General features: G+C 28.5%; 3 protein-coding genes across 3 annotated transcripts; all 3 read right to left on the bottom strand.

The window, feature by feature from the left end:
- Positions 1 to 307: 307 nt before the first annotated feature.
- LOC145752330 (junctional adhesion molecule 3B-like) lies at positions 308 to 6,484 on the bottom strand. The gene is made up of 11 exons (XM_082568597.1): positions 6,349 to 6,484; positions 5,935 to 6,070; positions 5,338 to 5,468; positions 4,935 to 5,012; positions 4,489 to 4,578; positions 4,119 to 4,246; positions 3,587 to 3,689; positions 3,107 to 3,214; positions 2,377 to 2,404; positions 1,939 to 2,026; positions 308 to 1,774 (listed from the first exon to the last, which is right to left on the bottom strand). The coding sequence occupies exons 1-11, from the start codon at positions 6,389 to 6,391 to the stop codon at positions 1,751 to 1,753; spliced, it is 957 nt and encodes a 318-aa protein (XP_082424723.1). The 5' UTR covers positions 6,392 to 6,484; the 3' UTR covers positions 308 to 1,750.
- A 2,914-nt stretch (positions 6,485 to 9,398) lies between these two features.
- LOC145752165 (uncharacterized) lies at positions 9,399 to 14,832 on the bottom strand. The gene is made up of 12 exons (XM_082568390.1): positions 14,559 to 14,832; positions 14,075 to 14,277; positions 13,573 to 13,911; positions 13,370 to 13,454; positions 13,188 to 13,300; positions 13,014 to 13,074; positions 12,671 to 12,711; positions 11,808 to 11,958; positions 11,428 to 11,683; positions 10,848 to 11,066; positions 9,605 to 10,510; positions 9,399 to 9,509 (listed from the first exon to the last, which is right to left on the bottom strand). Exons 1-11 carry the CDS (start codon positions 14,719 to 14,721, stop codon positions 10,471 to 10,473), a joined length of 1,671 nt encoding a protein of 556 aa, XP_082424516.1. The 5' UTR covers positions 14,722 to 14,832; the 3' UTR covers positions 9,399 to 9,509; positions 9,605 to 10,470.
- A 1,297-nt stretch (positions 14,833 to 16,129) lies between these two features.
- LOC145753435 (uncharacterized) lies at positions 16,130 to 21,531 on the bottom strand. Its single transcript, XM_082569845.1, has 12 exons — positions 21,369 to 21,531; positions 20,893 to 21,095; positions 20,352 to 20,690; positions 20,148 to 20,232; positions 19,967 to 20,079; positions 19,793 to 19,853; positions 19,480 to 19,532; positions 17,553 to 17,703; positions 17,186 to 17,441; positions 16,623 to 16,841; positions 16,258 to 16,283; positions 16,130 to 16,149 (listed from the first exon to the last, which is right to left on the bottom strand). The coding sequence occupies exons 1-12, from the start codon at positions 21,529 to 21,531 to the stop codon at positions 16,130 to 16,132; spliced, it is 1,689 nt and encodes a 562-aa protein (XP_082425971.1).
- Between the last annotated feature and the right edge of the window lie 929 nt (positions 21,532 to 22,460).

Genomic DNA, 22,460 nt, shown 5'->3' with positions numbered 1-22,460 from the left:
GCATAGGTGCGGCTTATTCAAAAAACTTTTCAGGATGTAGTCCGCTGCAATGACCATTTTACCACACTACCGGACTGATTCTTTCTATCGATAGGTTTTATATTTTTCATCGAGATGGGGTGTGCTGTTATGGCGTGATCAAGCTATCCATAAACGCCGGGCTCAAGGGCGAATAGCGTGACGTTGGTGCGGCTCGAACCCAAAACCTCTCCGCTCTTAGTCCGACGCCATGACCGGTTCGCCACCTTACTGATTCAAAATTTCTTTTTAACCAGTCACAAGAAAGCGACCTAGAGCATTTTAATAGTAAAAGGCGTACGTAGTTTATTTACAAACTGTAATAACGGTCAACACGATAAAGTTCAAGCGAATAAAAATAATTAGCATGCAACAAAATTTATTAATTAAAAAGTCAACCAAAAAGTATACTTTTATTTTAAGTACATAATAAAAACAGTTACAAATATGGATATACAATTTTAAGCACAGCTCTAATATACAATCGACCAAAAATTCGAAACATATAAAAACAATATTTAATAATCGCTTTTATAAAAAAAACCATCAACACTTAATTTCATGTTTTTCGATTTACAAAAAAATTTTAAATATGACTTTTAGAAAATAAATTTTCATATCATATAAAAGGTGGTTTAACTAATAAAAAGAAAGCTTATGTCTTAACCGAAGGACAAAGAAAAAGGGCGTCTCTGGTATTAACTTTAGTGTATTGGAGCCAACTATAATGTATCATTAACAAGCTTACAGACGTACCTTTATGCCATTATATATGAAAAGCTAAAACACTCGCTACAAAGAAAAACTATTTACATCGTTGTACTATAGATTCCGTGGTAATGAAATAAAACAGCCTTAATTACAGCTAATTGTGTGCGTGTGATAATTTCAAACGAAAGGACACAATATTTTTTCGCCAAAGCGATATAACATAAAAAGTTCATAAATTTGATAAAAAAAAATCAACATTTTTAAATTCATTTGGTTAGTTAAAAAACGCATATAATGGGAAGGTGTTAGTAATTAATATAAATAGGTTCGTTTTTTGTAATTACAGAAATAATGCCAATATAGGCCTATGCACAAAGCAAAAATATATGAAGTAGTAAGCCCGTATAAAAACTCTAACCTACACAATATTGTTTAAACTACGATTCCTAATTAAAAAAAAATTCATTTTTTATTGAAAAAGAATGAATACATGCCAAGCAAAAATAGCAAAGTTAAAGTTTAAGGCATTTAGCAACACAATTACGCCAACCTTTAAAAGACCTAAAAATTTATCGGGCAAAAATTTTGTTTTTTGGTTACGTCTAAATTGAATAAAATGAAATGCCGAATGAGGAATGAAAATTAACTATGATTTATTTCGATTTGGGATTTAAAAAATGCATAGCGGGCATAAATGCTTCACAAAATTTTGAGATTTTTTTAACGAAAAACGCACCAAAATAACAAAAAATAAAAACAAATTGATATTGATAAGTTCAACGAACTGCCCTTCATCTTTTAATTAACTAAAACAACATAACTAAGCTATGCCCCTGTTGTCATAAAAAAGTAAAAAATAATAAAAATCGGTACCGTAAAAATCGCCCTAAAATGTTTTTTTTTTCTAAGTTTCTAGGTTTACAGGTTGATAAGTTGATTATAAACTGCTTGTAGCAAATTGCAATTGGTTTGGACTTATATACATACGCTTGAACATAATTAAGTGAACTAAAAACCTGAATTAGATCATCATAGAAGCTTCTTGCTGTAAAAACATAAAAAATGAACAAAAAACTAAAAAAGAAAAAAAAAATAAAAAAATTTATAATCTACCATTCAACATATATATATGCAAAAATACACATGGCCTGTTAGGAACAAAAATGATTTTAAATATCATAAATATTAAAAAAAACATAAATCAGTTACCTTTCCGCCTCTTTCGCTCGGAGGAAGGGATTTATTAACGCTCGGACCATTTCCGTCCAACATTATATCGTTAGCTTCATCGTCAATTCTACAAAATATTGATTAAATTAGATTTAAGTTTCGGTATTGAATTGTCGAGGGACTTTTTAAACAGTTTGTGTAATTTAAGTAATCACAATAACATTATTTCTACTTTGGTAATTTGATGACAATAGTGTATTGGTGGGCAATGCTGACAATTAAACTTTTGAAGATTTAAAATAAACATTTCAAGATTATGGTGAAAAATAGCATGCTCTTATAAAAAAAAACGATTTTTAAATATCATGGCAATATAATTAATTGAATATTAAAACAATTTAAAATTGTCAATACTAAGAATTGAACCTGGGACTTTGAGGATTAAATAAATTTAAAAATAAAAATTAATTGACTTACTCTTCAGTGTCTTCTCCTCCCGTCATAGCTAAAAAAAATATATTAATTTAAAATTTCTGTCTTTTTGAATATGTTTTTCGATATAAAAAACAGCTATAGTTTGTACTGACAAAATATTACAAAGATTAAATTTTCATTTAAAGCACAAAGGACATTTATTACTTTATGTTATAACACATTTAAGTATAATAAAAAACGTATTGGGATTGAAAACAATTTTCAAAAAAGATAAAAAAAATTATTGCTTAAAATTCACATTGTAATATCAGAAATGTGATAGTAAAACTCCTAATAAAACTTGTTATTTGAACTAGGCGTGTGTTAAGCTACATATAGAACAAAATCAGCCCGTAGCCTACAACAAATATTTGCTTTACCCACTCTATTTACTTAATATTCAATAAAAACAGTTAACTTTACAGGTTAAATAGTGTGGCGTAACTAAAACACAGTTTAATATTTAATCTGATAAGATATTGTAATACGACATAGGCCTATAGGCATTTCACTAATCAAATGTTTTTAAAACTGTACTTTGGTATATATATGGTAATGTATAACAATTTAAAAACATAATTTTTAACAATTTTTTAATGTTTCGAAACACAGATTTCATTTAAATGTAATTTAAAACTAAATCACCTTAATTTTAATTATTATACAAACTTAATACACATACAATACCAAAAAATTTATTTTTTAATCGTAAAACAATTTTTAAAATAAATACCGTCACAATATCCTTTTTTCCATGTCCACCATATTAAAACACCAATAAGAAGGAGACCAAAAATAACACCAAAAACTATACCAACAATTAAACCAATGTCTTGGTCCTCTGTAAAAACAAAACAAGTCTTGAATAACCAGACATAGTGACTGCTAAAATCACAGACCAACCCATAATTATATGACTTACAGATAGCAATTAATTCATGTGATTTAAAAAGAGATTTTAAAATCACTGCTGATAATTAAAATGGATTTCGCAAATGAAAATATTTAGGTTTAAAAATTAAATACATTTTTTTCTTACATTTAAAAAAAAAACTTTTTTTTTGTAAACCCTATTTTAAACATAAGCATACAAGTTAATACCTGTTTAAATGGCAGATTAAACAAACCGCAGCTTCTTATACACTTAATAAATAATACACCGCAACTTAAACCTAATTCCTACCATACAAAATAATAAGATAAAAAAACCCACTTGTTGTTATTTTGGTAGGTTGACATTGTTCACTATACTGTTGGCCCAGAATTGTGTTAGAAGCTTGACAGTAATATACACCTGCGTCAGCTTTTGTTGCTTTCTAAAGGATATAACAAAGTTTTTTTTATATTTGTTTCAAAGAATTTTGGTAAATAAAACAGTTATTGCCTTTGCTTGAAGCAAATGTGAAATAAATAAATATATTGTTGGATGGGTGTAAGGTTTCTGTGGTTAAAATATGAAACAACAATCCATAATTACATATTATATTTTGCAAAACCCAACAGTACATATATATTTTGGTTTTGCAATATGCTGATGGGAGTATTTTAAAACCTAAATTTAAAATATTTTCCATTTACAAAATAGTTTGGAAAAAATCAGTGTCAAGTTTTTTGACAAATACATGCTAAATTTTTTGCATTTAATAGAGTTTTAAATAAACCTATAGTCAGTTATAGTTTTTAAATATTAAACACATTGGAATTAAAAAAAGTTGTTTTTTATAGTTCAAATTTATTAAATTTACCGAAAAATACAGTGTCCCAGTTGACCTACTGTAAGTAAAACTAGTATTCTGATAAGTGGGGGTACTTTGACTGTTAACTGGTAATGCATTTCCATCCTTGAACCATGTATACATAGGAAAGGGAACACCTTAAACAATAAGAAAGGCTTAATAAAGGAAATATTAAAACTGCTTAACAGGATATTGTAAAATTAAGTATGAGAAAATAATAAACCAAAAAAAAAATTGATACTGTATATACTTTTAAAATAAATATATTTTACAGTGGTATCTATGTATTAATTTGTTATTAAACAAATTTTGAGGTGGTAGAAACCAAATAAAAAAATTTTTTAATTTTTTTTAAACAATACTGATTTTTTTAACTTACCTTCAATAGAATTGCAGTGAAATTCAGCACTAAATTCCAAAGTTAAAGCCAGATCGCTCGTATACGAGCATATAGGCACAGAAGGTGGTTCTATATCAAGAAGAAAAAAAAACAGTTTAGGGATGACAAATTGCATTTAATCTGGACCAAAGATTTATTAAACTTTTTTAAATATATTTTCGCACTTTTTATTTAATGTGATTTGAAACAATTTCAAAAACACATAAGCTTTACAACTACAAGCTTTAACAGTATTTATTGGGAAAAATAGTATTAAAGCTGCCATGCTTAAAAACAAAATATAAATTAAACAATTTAGCAGTGGCATATACAGATTGATATTAAGCCGGGGTAAAGATAATATGGCTAGCTATGTTGACTGCCTAGCAGGAATAAATTAAGAGATATTATAAAGGTTGTGCAAATTTTAACCATTGATAAATTACCTGCAACTGTAATATTGTAAGAAGCTTCTGCTGTGCTTGGTGTGTCTGAAGGTAATGTTCCTTGGCAAGTGTATTTACCTGAGAAAAATTAAAATGTTAAAATGATACTATATACCTAAATTAAAAAATTAAAAAAAAACATAAAATGCATGATTTGCCGTTTAGACATTGAAGTAGTTAAACATAATAATAAAATAACATACATATATATATTATTGATTTAAATAAATATCAATGCAATTTTTTTTAAAAACTGCAAATTAAACTGCTTAAAATTGCTTTTAATAAATTAAAATTATAAACTTCACATTATTTTACTGCTATACTCATTTTTCTACTACAAAGACGACTGTTATAAACACATAATAATTATTAAATTGTTTATGTTAAAATATCTACTGACCTCTGTCGTTCACTTGTGGATTCTTAATAATTAAAGTTGCTGGCTCATTAAATCCAAAAGTGTCAACAAATTTATCAGCCAATATTCCATCATATACGATTGATTCAACATCATTATAAGTCCATGATATGCTAAACATTAATAAAAATTAGATAAAAAAAGTAAAGCCTAATATACATAGATACAGTGCATGTGAGGATCTAAATCATATAATTAATTCTATAGATTTAATTTAAATTAGTAATAATTTCTTATTTATAAATTCTTGCTTCTGTCAGAATACTTTGATTTGACTTGTGTCAATCTCTACTTATTATAATACATTATAAATTAGTGTGTCAAAATACTTGTCAATTGCCCTGACTGCATTTTAATCATTACAATATCATCTTAACTAAAATTCTTCAGTGTACCACAAGTAGCAGTTTTTTTATTTTAATGACATACAAGTTAGTCATACATACACACATTTATATATAATGTTCACTAAATTTCAATACATTTATATTGTTACCAAATTAAGATTTTTTTAAAATGACAATCAAATAAACATTTCTTCTCACTAACTGAGAATAATTTAAAAAATTAAAATCTTACTGAATATCGGTGGCAGAACCAGTCGTTGAAACAGCAATACCGCAAAATAAATTTGCTGCTTCATCTTTCATTATTTCTTTATCGACTGATTTTGCTCCCCCCTCCACAGTAATTCGAACAGAGACAGATAAAGAAACTAAAAATAATGGGTTGTTAGAATTACATTTTTTTTAATCACTATGCATTGGATGGTGAATACAGTTTTACAAAAAAACACAATCATCTTTTTTTTAGATCAAAAAGTATTTATTATATATATAGTTTAAAAAAACATGATAAGCTATCATTTTTAGCTTTAAAGATGACCATATTTTTTAATTCAAATCTAAATAACTATGTTAAATTGATAAAATGAAACAATCCATATTGTAATTGATATAATACAATTTGTTTAGCAAAAAATGAAAAACTTACCTAAACATAGTAAAGTTGTGATTGCAGTAAGAATTCGAAGCATTTTTTTATTTTAAAAAATTTACTTTCTTAAGTATTATTTTTTCTATTATCCAAAAATATATTATGTATGAAAGGTATTCTCAGACATAAGCTATTATTCTATTTACTATTGTAAATAATAGAGGAACTAAGTAACAAAAAAGGACAAAAAAAATATTTCTCTTTACTGCTTGACAAAATTAAACAATTAGAAAGCATAAATGACTCATCTTAATATTTATTTTTTAACTTTTGTGTATAAATCCATAAAATAACGTTAATTTTTTGACAATAACCTTTTTAAAGTCTATTTACCCAAAGTAAAAACTGTTGAAAAATTTTATAAGCATAAAAATAATCAAAAAATGTAATTATTAAATTGTGAAAAAAACAAAGATTTAAAACTGCTTACAAAATCAAATAAAAATTTATGTAATTTAAATAAATGACTGTCGACTGTCTGACTGTGTTGTAGTAAGACTGACAGAGTGACTTTTAATAGTTTAGGCAACAAAAGTTAGCGTCTGACATATTTTTTACATCTGTACATGCTAACGTAAAACAGCCTTATCCGATTAATTTTAACTTAATTCAAACCAACAGCGAACAAATTTCATTACTTCCAACAACTCACTTTCTCTTGCTATCTGTCCGCCAGTTCCTGTGTCTGTGCAATAATTCATTCATGACCGAAACCAAATCGTACAAATTTAAAGGAGTGACCTAATCGTAGTTAGGAGAATCGACGTTTACGACAATTCCGTAAAAGGCAAAAATAACTTACAAAAGAAATTCTAAACAATGACATTCGTGCCATTGTTGTTATATTGTAATATGTCATATTTTAAGTTTATATAATTAGCATTGTTAACAACAATCGTCTTAAGGTAAAGGATTATTGTACATTTTTTAAACAATGCTCGTAACTAAGTCTGCGTGGCTTCCATTTTTTGAAAATTTAAAATGCAGTCTACTTTCTCCCTCGTTGTAAATCGTTACAGCGAAAATTTTAAAGAACGCCAAGTTGATATATTTTTGTAAACTTTTGTAAGTTGTTACTAATTGTAAAATTAAAACAACATTTTAACAACATATTTATTAAAAAAACAGGTAAATTTTTTGTACAAATAACGAATGTAACTATAAATAACAGGCAATTCCACGAAAAATGTTAAAACATTTTTAATTCATGTTCATGTTTTTCGAGCCTAATCTACCAGTGCTTAAATGACTCCCGGGGTTGTAATGTTTAAATAGGCTGAAATTAAGCTAAATAACTAAATTCAGGCATGAAATAAACAATAGACAAGCTATAAGCGTTAGTTCAATATGAAGATGAGTTGCAAAAGATCGTGGTTTTCCTGTAAAAAAAAATCATTGTTTAAAAAGGCTACTTCAAAAAAATGCTATAACAGTATTGTAAATTATAATAAAGTATTGTAAATGCAACAGAAAGTTTACAGTTCATACTTGTAACAATCCTGGTTGCTGCGCATTGTCGAGATCCAACTCTGTTCATTGCAATACAATAATACACTCCAGCATCTCCTTCCGTCACATTCTAAACAAAGTTTTATTGTTTAATATTATATATATAACTTTACTCCCTTAAGTATTTTACTAAGCAAATTATAGCGTTTTAATGTTGCAGTATATGAGCAATCTATCTCTCCGACACGACTAGCCTCAACCTAAAGACAAAAACAATTTAAAATTGCAAAAGTTATTCGCAATACACTTTTTTTACCGAAAATCCCAACGTTCCAGTTACAGTGTTGTACGCGTAACTTGTGTTTCGATATATAGGTTCGAACAAAGGGTCCGGTGGTAACGTTCTGTTATTTTTAACCCAGGCATAAGTTGGTCTTGGTATTCCTAGAAAATGTAAAAGATTAATTTTTTAAGCATATTTTTACAATTAAGTTCAGTGTAGAAAATACCTCCAGGTAAACATTAATTATTGAAATAATATGTCAAGTTTTAAACAAATTAGCACAGGCCTCTTTAAATAAGGTCAAGACTATAGGATCTGTATTTTGAGTATTTTATGATAGATTAAAATATTCACCTTCAATGGAAAAGCATTCAAAAGTGGCTTGTGACCCAAGAACTATAGATAAAGATCTCGTAAATCTGCATATAGGAACAGATGGTGCTTCTAAACAAAAAATATAAATACGACTACTAAGCGAAATAAAATTAATAATACTCATAACATGACTTGACTACCATAAAAATTACACATGCTAAATATAGTTTATTGTTACTATTTGAGTAGTAATTAAGCATTTTAAATATTGTGCTTACTAAGATTTATAAGATATATTTGATATATATATTAAAAAAAAATGTATGCTTTACATTTCTTATTTTACCTATAACTGTAACGTTGTAAGTTCCCTGGGCTTTGCTTGGAGTGTCGGGTGGAATTGTTACAATACAAGTGTAATAACCTAAAAAACACAAATTGTCGATTTTGTTATTACACCTAATACCAAACCATAGTTAATTTAACACAAGCTGTAATGGTATTAATTTAAAATGCCTTTTTAAAAACTTGATTAATGAATTACGTAGTAAATTCTTCAAAATAAATTGCTGACGCAACTTACCAGCATCTCTTCGAGTTGCGTTAAAAATGCTTAAACTGGCAGGTGGTAAAAATGTAAACAAAGCTGCGAACATTTCAAGAACCTGACTTCCAAACACTAAGTTTTGTGAAGGACTAGTTCTATCTGCAGAACGGGAATATAACCATTCGATTCTTTTAAAAATAAAATAAAATGTTCAATGCTACAGGGCCAGCTTGGATTTTTTGAATTACTTCTTACTAGTTAAAGTTGGTGATATTTTTGCATTAGTAGGCTCTGCATAAATTTGGTTTTTATTTGTTATTAAAATAGACGATTTTTTTTTTGTATATTTATCCTCGATGTGGGAAAGTCGAATGCGACTATGTTACAACAAACTTAAGTTATTGTTTGTAATTGTTTACCCTATTATTGGACTATTTGCTCCACCGCTTGTATCGGCTCTATATTCACATATCAACGTATTTTCTTGGTCCCTTATTATTTCTTTATGCACTGTTCCGATAGCGCCGTTTTCCAAAGTTACTTGTACACCAAAGGCATTTGGAGCTGTTGTTAAAATTTAAAAATTGAAGTTTATGACGTTTACAACAATTTAAACAACTTTGAATATTATTAAAGTAATATATATTTATTTCACCTACCCAGCAATAATAATCCAAAAATACAAAGTAACATTTTTTTAATATTGACTAAAAAATCACAAATTAACATTTTTCTTTACTAAACGCTAGCAATTAAGATTTAACTATGCACCAACAGGTTATGACTGCTATACAAAATATTAAAAGTATTGATTTTAATGTCTATTTATTTCACTGTTAACCACTGCTAAACCCTATAGGATTATAATATGTCATTGGTTGAAATACAAATATGCCACAAACTCAATAACTTCGTACTGTTAAGCAATTGCTAAAACGTAAACTTTAAATAACAAAAACATCAATTTCAGACGATTGTGCTTTAAAGTTTTTGATTACTGTCTTCGTTTAATGGCTTACATCTTTTATGACGTAACAATACTTCCTGTTAAAATCGTGACATCGCAATTTATAAATTAGTTGTTTTATAAAAAAATTTTCCTAATTTTGCTAGGCACAACAAAAAAATCATAAAATCAACAACAGCAACATATATTACAGCAGCTTTAAGCATACAATTATATTTTTGGTACTTGATAAAAATAACATGCACATATTAAAAAGTAAAAAAAAATTCTAAAATGAATTACAGAGCTTAGTTATGTAACAGTAACTTTAACGTTTAATGCATTAAAAAATACAGAAAAAGAGTTTAAAAGCCTATAAAAAAGTGCATTGATTAAGTAAAATAAAGAAATAGTATTATAAAAGGAAAAATCATAAAAATTAAGCACAAAAAATATTTTCTTTAGAAGGGTTATAGGGCAAGCTAAAAATAAACATACACTTGTGAAAGAAACTTTTTAATATATATATACATTTTTTACAAATACTGAAGTGTTTTTCTTACTGTTTATAGTTTCGTTTTATTGATTTTTTTTAGCTTTGTCCTCTTGTTTTGCAACACTAAAAAAAAATCATTTTTTAACAAAGTAAACATAAACAAATATAAAATCCCAAACTGCCAATAGCAACTCGAAAATGGGTGGGAGTAACGTTTGTTACTCTATATTTAAGTCATGAAGTCGACCTTCCCACATCAAGGATAAAGATATTAAAAAAAAACCTTCACCATTACCCTTAAACAGACCTATAAATCTATGCCTAATGCATATGAAAGTTGAATAGCATATTATCTAACAGCTTACAAAAAAATTTAAATAAGGTTTAATTTTAATTTCGTATTCTCAAATTGTTATACAACATACTACAAAACTGGTGCAGTTCTGGTAAAATTACTTACTCTCTAGCAACATCAAATGCAATGTTGCATTGGTCTTTCATATCATCAAAGTAATGACAAGTTGCTAAACATTTTCCAAATCGAATCACCAGCCAGTTGCCCAGAGAAAATAGAGCAATGATAATATTGACACAAAAATTAACAAAAAAAATTGCGACAACATCCGATTTTCCTCTGATATTACACAACACGCATACATCTTGGTAAGAAAGTTTGCACCTGAAAATAAAAGATTTTATGGTTAACTTGTACTTGACAGATCTAAAAAAAATCCTGTACCTAAAGGTTCTGGCTAATTCCCTCTTGTATTTTTCGATCCTCATTAATTACTACTTATACTGTAAAGTCCTTGCTAAATATCCCGCAGACTTTCTGGTTTTTTCCAAGAACCGTAAAGTACAAATTATCTGTTTTTAAATATCAACCTTTTTTTTTCAATGCAAAAAAGTTTGCCTAAAATAAGGCTAAAGCATTACTAATTTTGCCCCCTAATGTTTTTTACATTGTACCCTTTTTAAAGAAAAATCAAAACACAAATATTAAAAAAGGTTTAAGAATTACCATAAGAAATTTAACTTACTGAAATGTGTCTGATAAGCCGATGTCCCGATGGTAATTTACCATGTAAGAAACCATTAACACAACAAACGCCATAGCTGGCACAAAAGCCATCATGCTTTTCACAAAATATTGTTGGATAAGAAACACGTTGTCAAAATTTCTGTGATGGCACTGTTGGTACAACATCCCCTCGTGCAAATCATAAAAATTTACTGGTGGTTCTTTATCAGTTTTTGCTTCTTTTTCTTTTTTTGTAGAATGACTTAGCTTAAAAACTAAAACAAATGCAAGCTAGGTTAAAAAAACCTTTAGAAAAAAAATAAAACCACCATAAAATTATTTTATTTAAAAATATTTATATTTATTGGTCAATTTTAGATAAAAAAGGCACATTTAAACCTGACAAAATAAATGGAATATGGTGCATGGAGGCAAAATTCTCATAACACATCATAGAAAATAAATGATGGTCTCTTATATCACCGTACAAGAATCGAAAAATCCCTTTAGTTTTAAATGGTTCTCCATAATTAGGGGGGTCTTCACTGCACTAAATAAAAAAAAAAAAATTTTTTTTGAAAAAAGTGACCTGAAATTTTTTTTATGTAAATGTATATATTGTAAATAACATTTTATCACACAAAAAAAACAAGATAAAAATGTGATAGGACATTATAGAAAATTATTTATGAAAGTAATCTTTTTAAATGAAAATCCTGTAAGTTTAAAAAGGTTGTAGTTAAATTAGGGTTGCCAGTCAATCCATACTCGAGTTGATGCGTCCTAGTCGATCCGTACTTGAAACAACGAAAATTTCGTTTGTATTTTTTTAACAAATAAATGTTGGAAATACGCATTAATAAATGTGTCTGTTTTCCAACGCTTATAGTACAGTCTGTTTTTCAACGCTTATAGTATTGAATTATTGTGTTGTTGACATCTTTTTTTATCAGCTGCCTTTTTTTAACCATTATCGCAACTGAAACAGACGAAAGATAAGGTAGTTTGGTGTATAATTGGAATTTTTATCGGTTGACTTATTCTTTTAAAAATCTTGTCATGGTGATCAGCTTTTATAACATGCCAGCGTAAGCTTGACAACCATAAATAGAAATTTAGAACTGTAATTTAAGTTTGTCCACCCCTCCCTTATGCATTTGTTAGTTTTTTTGTCCAAAAATGTTTTTCTTTTAAATAATTTCTGGAGTTTACAATGTTGAAAAAAAAGTTTTGTTACAATTTTTAAAATTCTAGTGTTTAACCTCTGAAACATTGTCTTCGGTGTCAGTTTTCCCCTGGTTGGCTAAAAAAAATATATTTAGTAATAAAAATACATATATACAACTTATTGTCCAAAACATATTTTTATTAAAAATATATACTAGTTAAACTTTAACCACTTTTATTGAAGTATTAAGCCAAATAGTTTAGTATGGTTTGTGCACATGCAATATAAACAGTACTTGCTTTTATTTGAAAGCAAAAAAGTTACACATACAGACATACAAATATATAGGCCTGATGTATAGACATCATTATGCTTTACTATAAATTTAATATTTTTTAATTAAAAAAATCTTAAACAACAAAATATATTTAATTTACCAGAACAGCGTTCTACATTTTCACAAAAAGACTGGCTTTCATTTGGCAGTGGTTCTATGCTCTATAAAATTAATTAAAAAATTAAGGTATGTATTAAAATAACAATACAGTTGTGTTAATTTTATAGTTGTAATATTTTGGCCACGGTACTTTTATTTAAAAATGAAAATTGACCTCGTGAAGTTGACCTTTATCTTTTTTGGGGGATGACATTTTGCCTTTACTAGTTGTACTAGAGACATTTCCAGTTGGGATAACTGTTACTTTGTCAAGATCTTGGCCAGAACCTTTTTGAACATTAAATTTTATATTTTTTTAATAAAAACATTTTAAAGAGCAAAATATATTTAATTTACCAAAACTGCAATCTAAATTTTCACATAAAGATTGGCTCGTATTTTTTAATTTTTTTGTTTTTTCATTCGGAAGTAGTTTTTCGCTCTATAAAATTAAATAAAAAAATGAGGTATTATATGTATTGAAATAACAATACAGTTATGTTAATTTTACAGTTGTATTATTTTGGTCACTGTACTTTTATTTAAAAATAAAAATTAACCTCATGAGGTTGACCTTCAACTTCTATGGGGGATGACATTTTGCCCTCAATAGTTGTACTAGAGACATTTTCAGATGGGACAACTGTTTTTTTGTCAAGGCCTTGGCCAGAACCTTCTTGAACATTATTTCTTTTCTCTTTGTCAGAATCATAGGAACGTAATCCATTTAAATAGTCACTGTTTTCATCATAGGCTTTTCTTACATACATTCCTTTCGGGATGGTTTTTAGTTTTTCAAAGATCGCGTTTAGAAGAAGCTGCATAAATTTGATGTGGCCTAACAATCGTCCTCCGACTCGAAAATGCCAGAATGCATACCCAATCGAATAAAAGAAAGCCTAAACACAATAGGGCCTTTTTTAAACACAAATAAGTTAAGAGTAGGCCATTATAATATGGATACCTAGTATTATTTTTTGTTTGTTTTTTAAGTTAATTAATATTGTAACTTTGTTAAAAATAAGATTTGGCTAATTGCATAATGAAGCCCATTTCATATACCTGTGCAATTAAATAATAAGGCATGCGTGTCATTAAAGATTTTACTGAGCTTGGGTTTTGCAGAAGATCAGAAGTTGAATTAGGTGAATCACACGATGTTAGGTTTTCGAGCTCATTCGACCAACAATAGGAATTTGCAAACTTTATAAAATCACCCGAATAATCTCCTGTGCTGTTTGCAGGAAAACAGGTCAAGATGGGGCCTAGATTTAGAATTTATAAGTGGTTAAAAACTATATCAAAAAGCCATTATTACTACATTGACTTGTATTATTTAAAGTTTAAAATAACATTAAAATTGAAAAAATCACTAAGCATCATACTTATTATGTAAACAACAAATAAAAAACACATTTTTTATAATTCAACAACAACCACAAACTGTATAAGAAAAATTTATCCAAATAAAGTGCATAACAAAAATTTTTTTTTTTTAAATCAGTGGTTATTGTTTTGTTACTTGATGTTTTAATAATTAACTTACCAATTGAATCACTTATCTTTGCAACGGCAGCTAAACCCAAAATCAAATACACCCCGCACCATCGTATTACTCTGTCAACACCCAATTCAATAACCAATTCGGTTTCGTGTACTTTTGCAGCTCGTTCAAAATCGTTAACAATATCATTTCCTATTTTACTCATACTACATGTAAATTACGACTGTGCTAGAAAGCTTTTTAAAAGATTGGCTTGTATAAAAGTCAAAGTCAGACAGGTAGTAACTATAAAAGCCGTTGCCTTTGTCGCGCAAGTCAGCACTTCTTCACGCCGCAATTTAAAATCGTCACATTTAACTGATGCTCAATACAAAAATTTTAAGTCACAATAAAAAAAAATTTGTTACAACTATACATAAAAATGTGAATACGGTCTTACGTTTATGTATATTTATATATATATATATATAACATGTCTATAAAAGAGCTTAGTAGATAAAATACAGATATATTTATGTTATCAACTGTTAGCTGTAGGTCGTATGTAAGAGTATGTTATCAACCAGACATGGCAATTCGTCTTGGTATTCGAATGCATTCGATAAAGTCTTTGTGAAAAAAACATTTAAACAATTTATGTGTATTAAGATAAACAAAAAGCAATACCATTGCTAAACTGATGATAATAATCCAAAAATACAAAGTAACATTTTTTTAATATTGACTAAAAAATCACAAATTGACATTTTTCTTTACTAAACGCTAGTAATTAAGATGACCAGCAGCGTGGTGTAGTGGTAAGAACACTTGCTACACTACACATTGGGTCGTGGGTTCAATCCCCACTGACCTCATGCTGTAGCGGTCTTGAGTAAGGCACTATGAACGGTACGAACTCATGCTGAGCAAGCACTTAGTCAGCAGCATACTGATGTTACTCTATGTTTAAGTTGCGCATTCGACTTTCCCACATCGAGGATAAAAGATATATACAAAAAAAAAGATTTAACTATGCACCAACTGCTTGAGACTGCTATACAAAATATTAAAATGTGCTGGTTTTAATGTATATTTATTTTACTGTTAACCACTACTAAACCCTATAGGATTAGAATATGTCATTGGTTAAAGTACAAATATGCCACAAACTCAATAACTTCGTACTACTTTAATTAACAAAAACATCAATTTCAGACGATTGTGCTTTAAAGTTCTTTGATTACTGTCTTTGTTTAATGGCTTACATATTTTATGACGTATTAATACCTTCTGTTAAAATCGTGACATCGCAATTTATAAATTAGTTGTTTTGTGAAATTTTTTTTTACAAAATCATAAAATTAACAACAGCAACATATGACAGCAGCTTTAAGCATACAATTATATTTTTGGTACATAATAAAAATAACATGCAAACCAATAAAAGTGAAAAAAAATTCTAAAAAGAATTACAGAGCTTAGTTGTGTAACAGTAACGTTTAATGCATTAAAAAATACAAAGAATAATTAAAAAAATTATTAAAGACTATTAAAAAGTGCAGTAATCAAGTAAAATAAAAAAAAAGTATTATAAAAAGAAAAATCATAAAAACTAAGCACAAAAAATGATTTCTTTAAAGGGTTATAGGGCAAGCTGAAACAAAACATACAGTTGTAAAAGAAACTTTTTAATATACATTTTTTACAAATACTAAAGTGTTTTTCTTACTGTTTATTTTTTTGTTTTATTGATTTGTTTTACCTTTGTTCTCTTCTTGTGTTGCAACACTGAAAATAAATCATTTTTTAACAAAGTAAACATAAACAAATATAAAATCCCAAACTGCCAATAGAAACTCGAGAATGGGAGTCCGTTTGTTACTCTATATTTAGGTCATGAAGTCGACCTTCCCACATCAAGAATAAAGATATTAATAAAAAAACAACCTTCAGCATTACCGTTAAACAGACCTGAAGTTAAATCTATGCCAAGTGCATATGAAAGTTAAATGACATATTATCTAACAGCTTACAAAAAATTTAAATAAGGTTTAATTTTAATTTTGTATGCTCAAATTGTTAAACAACATACTACAAAACTGGTGCAGTTTTGGTAAAATTACTTACATTCTAGCAACATCAAATGCAATGTTGCATTGGTCTTTCATATCATCAAAGTAATGACAAGTTGCCAAACATTTTCCAAATCGAATCACCAGCCAGTTGCCCAGAGAGAATAAAGCAATGATGATATTGACACAAAAATTAACAAAAAAAATTGCGACAACATCCGATTTTCCTCTAATATTACACAACACACATACATCTTGGTAAGAAAGTTTGCACCTGAAAATAAAAGACTTTATGGTTTACTTGTACTTAATGGTTCTTAAAAACCCTTGTAGTTTATAGTCCTAGCTAGTTTTTTTGTATTTTACAGTATTGCCTGGTTCTCCCTTCTACTTTCCCGCAAATTTTCTCTTGTAATTATGATCCTTACTCAAAGTTTACGGCCCTAAGTTTTTATATATAAACTTTTTTTTTCAATGCAAAAAAGTTTGCCTAAAATCATACTAAAGCAGAACTATTTGCTCCCCAATGTTTTTTTATATTTAAAAAAAAAAAAAAAAAAATATTAAGGAAAGGTATAAACATTACCATATAAAATAATATTAATCAGTTTAACTTACTGAAATGTGTCTGATAAGCCTATGTCCTGATGGTAGTTCACTATGTAAGAAACCATTAACACAGAAAACACCATAGCTGGTACAAAAGCCATCATGCTTTTCACAAAATATTGTTGAATAAGAAACACGTTGTCGAAATTTCTGTGATGGCACAGTTGGTACAACATCCCCTCGTGCAAATCATAAAAATCTTTTGGTGGCTCTTTATTCGTTTTTGCTCCCTTTTCTTTTATTGTAGAATGACTTAGCTTAAAAACTAAAAAAATGCAAGCTACGTTAAAAAAAATCTAAAACCACCAAAAAGTTATTTTATTTGAAAATATTTATAATTATTGATTAATTTTAGATAAAAAAAGCAAGCTTATACCTGACAAAATAAATGGAATATGGTGCATGGAAGCAAAGTTCTCATAACACATCATGGAAAATAAATGATGGTCTCTTATATCACCGTACAAGAATCGAAAAATTCCTGTAGTTTTAAATGGTTCTCCATAATCGGGGGGGAGCTCACTGGACTAATTAAAAAAAAAATTTTTTTTTTTTAAAAGTGATCTGAAATTCTAAAAATGAAAATTTTTTATGTATATATTATAAATAACATTTTAACACACTAGAAAAACAAGTTAAAAGTGTTATAGGACAATATAGAAAATTATTTATAAATCTAATCCTTTTAAATATATATCGTTTAAAAAGGTTGTAGATGATAATTAAGGTTGCCAGTCGATCCGTACTGGGGTCGATGCGTTCTTTTCTAGTTGATTTGTACTCAAAACTACGAAATTTTTTATTTTCTTTGCGGGAGTTTTTCCCCGTGCAGGCCGCCATGCAGGCTGCTATATTAACGAGCGATCCGTACTCGGGCTACTTACCTTAACCGTAAATATCATGTGTCGCTAGTTATTATTTATATATATTTTTTTAACAAATAAATATTAGAAATATGCATTAATAAATGTGTTTGAAAACAAAGTCTGTTTTTCAGCTCTTCCTTATGCTATTGAAATATTGTGTTTTTGACATCTTATATTATCAGATGCTAATTTTAACCATTATCGCACCTAAGACAGACCCAAGATAAGGACGGTAGCCTTGGTGTAAAATTGGAATTTTTATCAGTTGACTCATTCTTTTAAAAATATTGGTGATTAGTCTTTGTAACATGCCAACGTAAGCTTGGCAACCATAATTAGAAATTTTGAACTCTAAATTTAAAAAAACGGAAAGTTTTTTAATTATGTTGGCATTTTTCCAACTTACACGAGGATACCATTATTTTAAAAATTGGTCAAGTAGTTTTTGAGATATCGAGATTTAAATGTAAAATATTGTAAATAGGGAAAGTCCCTATGCCCGCGAGTCACGTGACGCCCGACGTCATTGCTGTAAGTTCGAACGCTGGCAGATATAAAAAAATATTTTTATTTTGCCCTTTCTGAGCCGTTTGTTGCACTCTTACTTTAAATTTTTTTTTGCAGAAAAAAACTTTGCATGAAAAGCAATATTTAGCGATATTATATAAGACATTTTGGCAGTATTTGAAAAATTTTAACAAATTAAGGTTACGATGTTAATTTTGAAAATTTACCAGCCAGAAACGGTTGATATTGGCTGACAAACACTTACAAGAAACATACATTTCAACTGAGTGTTGTTAAATATTAAGTTTTTCTTAAAACTTAATATATTCGACAATTTCGTTGGGTATAAAAATAGTTCTAATCACTAAACGTCACATGAGTTAAGACACATAATGTATATTATACATCAATATAGTATAAACACGTACTTGTTCCCCTGGCAACGAATATTAGTGTTTGCTGCCTTTCTTAACTTTAGTTTGTGCTTTACACTTTTTAGTTTGTGCTTTACACACAAAAAATATATCCAAAATAATTGTTATAATATAACCATTCTAAAATAAAAGTATTAATCGTCTGTATAGGCTATATATATATATTTATAAGGTAACTTGAACATTTTGACAATGTATTAGGTAACAACGTCGAAGTGATTTTATTTTTAACAAAACTAAGACAGTGTTTACGGTAAACTTTGCTTCAATAACACTTAGTTGACCAGTCTCTTTCTTGCAAGTGTTTGTAAGCGTTTTTGGCTGGTAAACTTTCAAAAGTAACAGCGTACCCATAATTTAGTAAAGTTTTTTAAATATGGCGTACCCAATTATGCATTTGTTTGTTTTGTCTAAAAAATGTTTTTTTTTTAATTCTGGACTTTACAATGTTGAAGGAAATAGTCTTGTTACAATTTTTAAAATTATAGTATTTAACCTCTGAATCATTGTCTTTAACTATTTTTTCTTTGTCAGTTTTATCCTCGTTGGCTAAAAAAAAAGATATTGAGTAATAAAAATATACAAGTTAAGCTGCACTAAAACCACTCTAATTAAAGCATTAGGCAACATAGTTTAGTATGGTTTGTGCACATGCAATATAAACAGCACTTGCTTTTTTTAAAAGCAAAAAATCGGACATACAGACTAACAAATATATAGGCCTGATGTAAAGACAACGTTAAGCTTTACTATAAATTTGATATTTTTTAAATAAAAAAATCTTAAAGAGCAAAATATATTTAGTTCACCAGAACAGCGTTCTACATTTTCACAAAAAGATTGGCTTTCATTTGGCAGTGGTTTTATGCTCTATAAAATTGAATAAAAAATTAAGGTATATATCAAAATAACAATACAGTTGTGTTAATTTTATAGTTATAATATTTTGGCAACTGTACTTTTATTTAAAAATGAAAATTGACCTCATGAAGTTGACCTTTATCTTTTTTGGGGGATGACATTTTGCCTTTACTTATTGTACTAGAGACATTTTCAGTTGGGATAACTGTTACTTTGTCAAGGTCTTGGCCAGAACCTTTTTGAACATTAAATTTTATATTTTTTTATTAAAAATTTTTAAAGAGCAATATATATTTAATTTACCAAAACTGCATTCTAAATTTTCACAAAAAGATTGGCTTGTATTTTTTAATTTTTTTGTTTTTTCTTTCGGAAGTAGTTTTTCGCTCTATAAAATTAAACAAAAAAATGAGGTATTTATATGTATTGAAATAACAATACAGTTATGTTAATTTTACAGTTGTATTATTTTTGATCATTGTACTATTATTAAAAAATAAAATTAACCTCATGAGGTTGAGCTTCAACTTCTATGGGGGATGGGATTTTGCCTTCACTAGTTGTACTAGAGACATTTTCAGATGGGACAAACGTTTCTTTGTCAAGGTCTTGGCCAGAACCTTCTTGAACATTATTTCTTTTCTCTTTGTCAAAATCATAGGAACGTAATCCATTTAAATAGTCACTGTTTTCATCATAGGCTTTTCTTACATACATTCCTTTTGGGATGGTTTTAAGTTTTTCGAAGATCGCATTTAGAAGAAGCTGCATAAATTTGATATGGCCTAACAAGCGTCCTCCGACTCGAAAATGCCAGAAAGCATACCCAATCGAATAAAAGAAAGCCTAAATACAAAAGGTTCTTTTTTAAACACAAATAAGTTAAAAGTAGGCCATTAAAATATGGATACCAAACAACATTTTTTGATTATTTTTCAAGTTATTTAATATTGTAAGTTTGTTTAAAATAAGATTTAGCTAATTGCATAATAAAGCTCATAATTAAACATATTATATTTTTATGCATTTGATATATATATATATATACCTGTGCAATCAAATAATAAGGCATGCGTGTCATTATTGATTTCACTGAGCCTGGGTTTTGCAGAAGATCAGAAGTTGAATTAGGTGAATCACATGATGTTGGGTTTTCGAGCTCATTCGACCAACAATAGGAATTTGCAAACTTTATAAAATCACCCGAATAATCTCCTGTGCTGTTCGCAGGAAAACAGGTCAATATGGGGCCTAGATTTGGAATTTATAAGTTGTTAAAAATTATATCAAAAGGCCATTATTACTATATTGGCTTGTTTTATTTAAAATTGAAAACAACATTGAAATTAAAGAAATAAATGTATAAGCATAAATACTTATAAAATAAAATGGTGTGTACAACAATAAAAAACACATTTTTTTAATTAAATAACAATTAAAAAAGTATAAAGTACATATTATAACATTATAAAACGAATAAAAAAAGCTATTTTTTGTTACTTAAGATTTTAATAATTAACTTACCAATTGAATCACTTATCTTTGCAACGGCAGCTAAACCCAAAATCAAATACACCCCGCACCATCGTATTACTCTGTCAACACCCAATTCAATAACCAATTCGGTTTCGTGTACTTTAGCAGCTCGTTCAAAATCGTTAACAATATCACTTCCTAATTTACTCATGTTACATGTAAATTACGACTGTGCTAGAAATTACAGCTTTTTAAAAGATTGGCTTGTATAACAGTCACAAGTCAGACGATATTTAATTTTAGAAGGCGTTGCCTATGTCGCGCAAGGCTGTACTTTTTAACATTGCACTTTAAAGTCGTTAAACTTGACAGATGCTCAATACAAAAGTTTTTAAGCCACAAAAAACTATTTTTAACAACTATAAATAAAAGTTCAGATACGGTCTTCCGCTTATATATAGCATGTCTATAATAGAGCTTAGTGGATAATACACAGATATATTTATGTTATTAACTGTCAACTGTAGGTCGTATGTTATCAACCAGACAAGGGGCAATTCGTATTCGTCTCGGTATTCGAATGCATTCGATAAAGTCTTAGTGACAAAGCATTTAAACGGCTTATGTGTATTAAAAGAAACGAAAAACAATACGATTGCTAAACTGATGTTTTAATCGTGTTAACTTTGTTCATGAAGTCTCTGTGCTCTATCGAATTCACAAATCAATTCATTTGAATAGCCAAACGTAAATTACCATAAAAATATTCGGCAATTCGAGTTCACAACTGTCTTCAAAATAATAACACCTGTCGTTTGCAATGCAAGGGTAAACTATTACAGGCAAATGTTAGTTGTTGGTTGCGACCCTGCTAGGACAATTATTATACATTAATCCCAAGAACAGCCGACAGCGTGGTGGTAAGAACACTTGCTACACTACACATAAGATCGTGAGTTCAACCTACACTGCTCTTATGCTGTAACGCCTTGAGTAAGGCGCTATAAACGGTATGAACTCCTGCTGAGCCAGCACTTGAACAGCAAAATAATTATAAGGCAATAATAATTTCTATAATATCTCAAAAAACTTTTCTATAATATCCCAAAAAACAGACAACCGACTAGTTGGTATTGTAGG

Source organism: Corella eumyota, chromosome 5, assembly GCF_963082875.1.
Source record: "Corella eumyota chromosome 5, kaCorEumy4.1, whole genome shotgun sequence".
NCBI classification, from domain to species: domain Eukaryota; kingdom Metazoa; phylum Chordata; class Ascidiacea; order Phlebobranchia; family Corellidae; genus Corella; species Corella eumyota.
This window is presented reverse-complemented; position numbering and strand designations above follow the sequence as displayed.

What these genes read in the sequence shown, in the direction of transcription:
- LOC145752330 (XM_082568597.1), bottom strand. Translation starts at nt 6,391, where the DNA reads ATGCTTCGAATTCTTACTGCAATCACAACTTTACTATGTTTAG. An exon ending in TCACTGCAATTCTATTGAAG is followed by an intron (nt 4,247 to 4,488) that starts GTAAGTTAAAAA and finishes TTATTGTTTAAG; the next exon opens with GTGTTCCCTTTCCTATGTAT. An exon ending in ACCTACCAAAATAACAACAA is followed by an intron (nt 3,215 to 3,586) that starts GTGGGTTTTTTT and finishes TTGTTTTTACAG; the next exon opens with AGGACCAAGACATTGGTTTA.
- LOC145752165 (XM_082568390.1), bottom strand. Translation starts at nt 14,721, where the DNA reads ATGAGTAAAATAGGAAATGATATTGTTAACGATTTTGAACGAGCTGCA. An exon ending in AAAGATAAGTGATTCAATTG is followed by an intron (nt 14,278 to 14,558) that starts GTAAGTTAATTA and finishes TTCTAAATCTAG; the next exon opens with GCCCCATCTTGACCTGTTTT. An exon ending in AAATTTAGATTGCAGTTTTG is followed by an intron (nt 13,301 to 13,369) that starts GTAAATTAAATA and finishes ATGTTCAAAAAG; the next exon opens with GTTCTGGCCAAGATCTTGAC.
- LOC145753435 (XM_082569845.1), bottom strand. Translation starts at nt 21,531, where the DNA reads ATGAGTAAATTAGGAAGTGATATTGTTAACGATTTTGAACGAGCTGCT. An exon ending in AAATGTAGAACGCTGTTCTG is followed by an intron (nt 19,533 to 19,792) that starts GTGAACTAAATA and finishes CTTTTTTTTTAG; the next exon opens with CCAACGAGGATAAAACTGAC. An exon ending in AACACAAGAAGAGAACAAAG is followed by an intron (nt 16,150 to 16,257) that starts GTAAAACAAATC and finishes GTTTTGTTTCAG; the next exon opens with CTTGCCCTATAACCCTTTAA.